Source organism: Ornithodoros turicata, chromosome 2, assembly GCF_037126465.1.
Source record: "Ornithodoros turicata isolate Travis chromosome 2, ASM3712646v1, whole genome shotgun sequence".
In the NCBI taxonomy this organism is placed as follows: Eukaryota; Metazoa; Arthropoda; class Arachnida; order Ixodida; family Argasidae; genus Ornithodoros; species Ornithodoros turicata.
The window spans coordinates 34,316,087-34,322,588 of NC_088202.1; the positions used below are offsets into that span (position 1 = coordinate 34,316,087).

The window sequence follows — 6,502 nt, forward strand, 5'->3', positions numbered from 1 at the left end:
GTTGGCCGGGGAAACTCTGCGATTGCCTTGACTTTTGATGGGAGTGGTGTGAGGCCATCCGCAGAAATCCTATGACCCAGAAAGTCCAAGGAGGAGACGCCAAATTCGCTCTTGCTGGCGTTAATAATAATTCCGTACTCGGAGAGACGAGAGAAAAGCTTGTGCCGATGGATGATGTGCTCCTCTTCGGAGTGACTGGCCACGAGGATGTCATCGATGTGTGCAAAAACAAATGGCAAACCTCTGGTGACGGAATCTATGAAGCGCTGGAATGATTGAGCGGCATTCCGTAACCCGAAGGGCATCCTTGGGAATTCAAACAAGCCAAACGGTGTTGTTATGGCTGTTTTTGGGATGTCGGCTTCCGCAACGGGTATCTGGTGGTAAGCGCGCACCATATCAAGCTTCGAGAAAATCGTCGCGCCGTGAAGGAATGCCGTGAAATCATGGACATGAGGGATGGGATACTGATCGGGGATGGTAACCCGATTAAGCGCTCTATAGTCCCCACATGGCCGCCAGTCACCGGTTTTCTTTGGGACCATGTGGAGAGCAGAGGCCCAGCTGCTTGATGATGGACGAATAATGCCCATTTCCAACATGTGGTCAAATTCGTCCTTCGCAATTTTCAGCTGCTCCGGCGGTAGTCTACGGGGGCGGCAGAAGACGGGAGGACCTTTTGTCTCGATGTGGTGGACCACACTGTGCGGGACAGGCTTCGACCAATCTGGTGGGCGCGTGAGTTGAGGGAACTCCTTGAGGACGGCAAGGTAGGGATTACCGTCAGCTTGAAAGACTGACACGCCCAGAGACTGATGGGACGATCGTATGCCGGAGACAGTGAGGCTGGTGGCAGAGTCAATGAGTCGGTGGTTGCGCATATCGACGAGCAGCTGATGGTTATTAAGAAAGTCTGCGCCGAGAATGGGGTGAGAGACAGCCGCAACCAGTAAGAGCCAACGGAACACACGGCGGAGACCCAGGTTCAACGTGAGGGAGCGTTGACCGTACACGGGGATCTTAGATCCGTTAACAGCGGTGAGGTGGAAGAGAGGTGGCTGTCGTCGTTCGTTTCCGCTCGCTGGCAATACGCTCACCTCTGCGCCGGTGTCCACAAGGAAGCGGCGGGCTGATGTTTTGTCCCGTATATAAAATAGGCGACTGGACTGGGAGGATGGACCATTGGTCGCCATCAATGGCCCGCGGGCGGGTTTCCCTGCTGCCAAGAACATGGTAGTAGGCAATGACGGGCCTCGGCGCCAAACTTGCGATGGTACCAGCAAATCGTCGTCGCCAGGCTTCCGTCGCGGTCTCTGCTATTCGAGCGGCTGGGAGAATAGCGCCGTGGACTCCGACTGAAACGGCGGCGACGGTAGGGTTGACGAGTTTGCTGCGGTGGAGCATGTGATGCTGCAATTAGAGAGGCAAGCGCGCGGAACTCGCGGCAGAGGTCTTCTAATTGCGGAGAGCCAGAAGGGCTTGCCGCTGCAGACGGTGTTGGAAGAACGGGGTGTTGTGGTGCAGCGGTGGCAGCGATGGACGGGGTGGCGACCTCAACAACCGCATCTGCGAGCGTAGCCAGCTGGTCGAGTGACATGTTCGCTGCTGTTGCCAGAACCATTTGAACGTTCTGTGGCAGACGTTGTAAAAATAGTTCACGGAGAAGAACGTCGTCCATGGTAGCGGAATTGTCGCCAAGCAGCTGCCGCATTCGGCGAAGTAGCTGTGTGGGGCGGCGGTCTCCCAGCTCTTCAGCGGATAGCAGTTGTTGAAGGCGGGACCGGCTGGAGGAGGTGGTGCGTTGCAGGAGGGCTTGCTTGAGCTGGTCGTAAGGTGTGGTTGGCGAGGGGTTGGCGAGGACGTCGTACACCTCATCGGCCGCAGTTGGGGTGAGGGCGGAGGTGACGTGGTAAAATTTCGTCAGTTGTGATGTTACGCCAGCGAGATGAAATTGCGCCTCCGCTTGGATAAACCACACGGCCGGGTTGCGGTCAAAAAATTGTGGTAACTTGACAGCCACTGCCGATAAGGATGGGTTCGATGGAGGCGGCGGGTGGGCTTGATGGTCGACGGACATGGCGGTTAAGGACGATGTTCGATCCTTACGTTCGACGTTCGGGTCACCAATGTTGGGAGCTCTAAATAACGACAACCTGTTCGGTTAGTAGCGAGAGCCCAACTGATGGTTTAATGATTGTGCTCGTGAGATGGTGCCTCGCACCAGTAGCGATGTGGATGACCAGACCAGCGATGTGGATGAAGGTGCTGCACTGCTACAACATCAATGACTACAAGTGCACTCTAAGAAAAAAAGCTGTAAAATGGGGAGTAATTGCAGCTTCTAGTCCCTAGATTGTAATTACTCCCCATTTTAGTCCCCTAACCCCGATATTTACTCTCCAGGATTGCAAATAGTCACAGAACTTCACAAATGGTCTTCCGAATGCAAGAGTCTACGTAAATATGTGCTCTTCGTGAATTTGATAGCATAACGCTGTATAACTTAGCCAACTTAGGAATTTTCTACCCACACACAGTAAGAAGCAGCGCTTCCTTCTTCGCAAATTGTGTCCTATGTATGTCGCAATATTTTATATTCGTCGGTATATCACGGTTGACGGTTTGATTCAAAGTATTTTCATGCATGCACACGAATGATGTACCTGAGACTCTCAGAACAGAACGTGAAATGCAGTCTCACTCTGGGACATTCATTTACTCCCGAAAGGGACTATTTTTTGTGGCAACGCATTTAGTCCCCCAAAGGAGTAAAGTTACCTCTTTTTTTCTTAGAGTGTGCTTGTAATTGCTTATTGTTCTTGTTGTCTGATAAACTGCATCCAAACTGTGGATGAAATCCAGTGTGAAAACGCCTGCTTACCTGCACGGGCAGTAGAGTAACGGGGAAATGCACGAATTTTCATCCTCGGTGCGCATGTCGGATGTCTTACCTAGCACAGAGATAAATTGGAGTACAATGTGTTGATTTCATATAGACGTCATTGTCATTTTGTCAGTGCTTAGTGATCTGCATACTATAGGATTACGTTAGCGAGAGTTCATACACTCTAAGAAAAAAAAAAAAAAAGAGAATTTCCTACCCAAGCTGGTATAACGAGAGTACTTGTACCATTTCGGGCCAATCCACGCGCGCCTTCTCCTTTGCGTGTATAAGCGGCGGCGTTCCTTTCCCTTGCTCATCTCTCTCACGTTTGCTTTAAGAAAAAAAAAAGTACAATTTCCTACCCAAGCTGGTAGAACGAGAGTTTCTATCCTGCAGTTGTACCCAAAGGTAAAATTGCTTTGAGTAGATATGTGGTTGCAATGCGGATGGGTAGATATTCCGAGATGTTTAGAAAATTCTACCTTTTTTTCTTAGAGCGTAGTAACAGGGAATGCCGAACAAAGAGATTTCAGAGAGATGTTCCTATATATAAGCAGGAATTGTTTTTCTTTTTTTTTTGCCAAGTGTATGCGGTTGTTTGAGATGGAGCGGCCAAAGAAACAATGGCGAAGGCACCCATACCAAACCCCGAGGGGCAGGCGACGTGCAAATGAGAGGGAGACGCAGACTTCACGAGGCTGCTATACTACGACAGTGCCCCATGGCAGCGAATTGGTGACGCCATCGTGTACGAGCAAATGGGATCAGCAAACAACGCAATGAGGGGAGAAGAGTGTCTGAAAATATATCTGGGAATTCTCCTGTCCCACCGGGCAGCCACGAATTCCGGGCAATTGCTCACCAAAAAACTGCTGAAGTCGGTCAATTTCTTACCAGAGAACTGCTGGAGCTGGAAAACTGCTCACCGCCTCTTTCATCACACTTTTATTGTGATCACGATAATAAAGTTAATCAAACAAATAAATAAATATATGATTAAGATAATCGCAAAATAAAGTTGTTGTTGTTATTTCTTGTTTCTTCGTGATGTGATTTTATTTCACGTTTATGGCGCTCGTACGTGACTTTTTTTTATGTTGGCTGAACTTCTTTTTTAGCCTTCTAAGATCGGACGCTTCCCGCAAACGATGAACACGAAACTGACAGCCGGATAGCTGATCCATAGAGCGCATTTATAAACTGCCCCGCGCAAGAAATATGTAAACCGAAACCAATCAATTACTCTAAAAAATCACTAAGTGTCGATGCGGGTTTTTTCTTGCAATATTTTTCGCTGAAGGTCCCCATGCGTAAAACAGAAGTTCCGTAAGCGTGCGAAGTAAAAGTTAAAAGCTAGCATGTTTATTTAATTAGTGAGCGTATGCAAATGAGCCGCTCACTACTCAGTCCGTGGCCGATGTCCCAAGGATCTCTACCAAACAGAAATTTCTTCGATGGCGCCACCTGTTCACGTGGCCAGAGACTGAGGAATACATAAACGACACGGTCACCATACGAAGTGCCCCTCGGTCTCTCCGTTTTAACTATGGATGTCCGTCATCACCAGCTCGCCTGCTTCTTTGACATTTTGGGAGTTCCTCCTTTCCTTGCGAGTTTCCTTTCGTGAACAAAGCGGAGTCTCGGCTCCCAAAGACAAGCGTCCTTTTGGAACCACGTCGTGTTTATTTTCATCATCGTTCTGGCTTCGGAAGCGGATGCATCTACCCACGGCTATGCACTTCTATGTGTCTTTGAAGATCCTGGTGACGCAGGTAGTCCTGACACAGACGCTTTAAGCGTGCGTGCAAGTGGGCATCCTCTCGCCTCACTCTCTTCACTGGTGGACTTCCTAGATGTATTTGAAGCACCCTACAGAGCCAAAAATAAGAATTTCAGCTAACGTAAAAAATATGGGCGCATAAATGCGAAATAAAATGACATCACATAAAAACGCGAAATAAAATCGCGATATAAGTGGAAAGGCGGTGAGCAATTTGTCCTACTTTAGTGGTTCTAGTGGTGAGCAAATGTCCGGCCTCAGCAGTTTTTTTTTGTTTTTTTTTATGAGTAATTGTCCGGTGAGCAATCGTCCGCTCCCCGGCAGCCACAGAGGAACCCCGCACGGCAGGTAGGGAGTGGATACGTTTATGTCCTATTCGCAGTTCTAATGAACTACAGGCGGGGCCCCGAACTTCCAAGATGGCGGACGTATGGAGGTCTCGAGCAAAGCGAGCGTATGGAATGCGGTGTAAAACCGAATTATGTTCATCTGTTTTAGTTTTTAATACCCACGAATTGACATGTTTCATCTTTGTGAATTTTGTCTGCTGGTCATCTCATACTGTGCAGTTCAAGTCAGAGAAGCAGGCAAAAAGTTTCCTTCGTCGGAGTTTGTTTACATACGTCGGGAGTCGAACCAACAAAGGAGGCATTTTGGAATCTAAGAAGGCAAAGCAGGGGTTATTTACTAGGAAGAGTGACATGTGTTTTGGAATGTGGATTAGTAGTCTGCAAGGCAATACCATGTGTTTCTCCTCCGATAGTCCCGTAGTATTTACATGTGAGTGTTGCAAGGGAACAACAGCTCCGTTGGAAGTGTAGTGTCTCTAGAAATTAGAGACTTGTCAACTTGTCAATTAGAGAATTTTGTCAACTTTGAGACACAAGTAATCATAAAAAACTGTAATTCACAAGTTAACGTTCACGTGGGTCTTTGCAAGAGCTCAAGAGAACGCTTCTTTCTTTGTTTGGTGTGCTAATGACAAAATGTGTTCATATGACGTTAGCTCTGATCCGATGTTTGCAGAACTATGTGACTGTATATCAAGGGTATACGTGAACAATACATATTTTGCAAACCCTTGGCATACACGCGTATATCTGACACCTTGTCTTGACCTAACACCATGCATGTGCAACTATTTAACATGCCATATGCTGTGCGGCGAACATAAGAGCGCTGCGGAAGATGCTCTGGCAAAGTGAAGCATCCGATCCAACTCCAACTTGCTGTGATATTTTTTATGTTTGCGTTGGTACCCGTGCGGCACCAGACAGAAGCCTCTTTAGTACGGTGATATTGTTTACTTTGCCTGAGGTCTGAAAATGCATATATGTCAACACGACAAAGAAATGCCGGTACCTCGTTCTGTATTACTAAGATTAATATTAAGATAAAATCGTGGTGACAGTGTTGATCAGGAAACTCTTGCGATGGGTTGACACATAGGACTTCCGCTCCGTTCTTCTTCATTAGGAAACTATCAAAAGAAAGCATGAGGTATTTTCAACAGGTTGACAAGAAATTAGTAGTGCAGCATTCCTCTTTTCAATTTTGATACATTCTTTGTTGTCGGCATTCTGTCCATAAGCAAGAGAAACGTGTACTGCCGTACCGCTTCCTTGTCCGCACGCGCTCTCGGACTTCCACTCATAGCTTTTCGAAATCGCCGCCAGGTGTCCACGGCTTCGCTGGAATGGCGATTACTTGTGGAAGACATGTTGTCCTGAAACAAGCACACGTTCGGAATACGAAGCACTCGGAGAACGCTATAGAAGATAAAGACATGCGAGATTAGCCTGCATCAATAAATGTCGATATGTTAAAATTTGTAGAAG

At 47.6% G+C, this 6,502-nt stretch overlaps 1 protein-coding gene across 1 annotated transcript; it reads right to left on the minus strand.

Moving 5' to 3' along the window:
- Positions 1–1,131: 1,131 nt before the first annotated feature.
- LOC135383334 (uncharacterized) lies at positions 1,132–2,170 on the minus strand. The gene has a single exon (XM_064612841.1). It carries the CDS (start codon positions 2,075–2,077, stop codon positions 1,193–1,195), a length of 885 nt encoding a protein of 294 aa, XP_064468911.1. The 5' UTR covers positions 2,078–2,170; the 3' UTR covers positions 1,132–1,192.
- Positions 2,171–6,502: the final 4,332 nt, after the last annotated feature.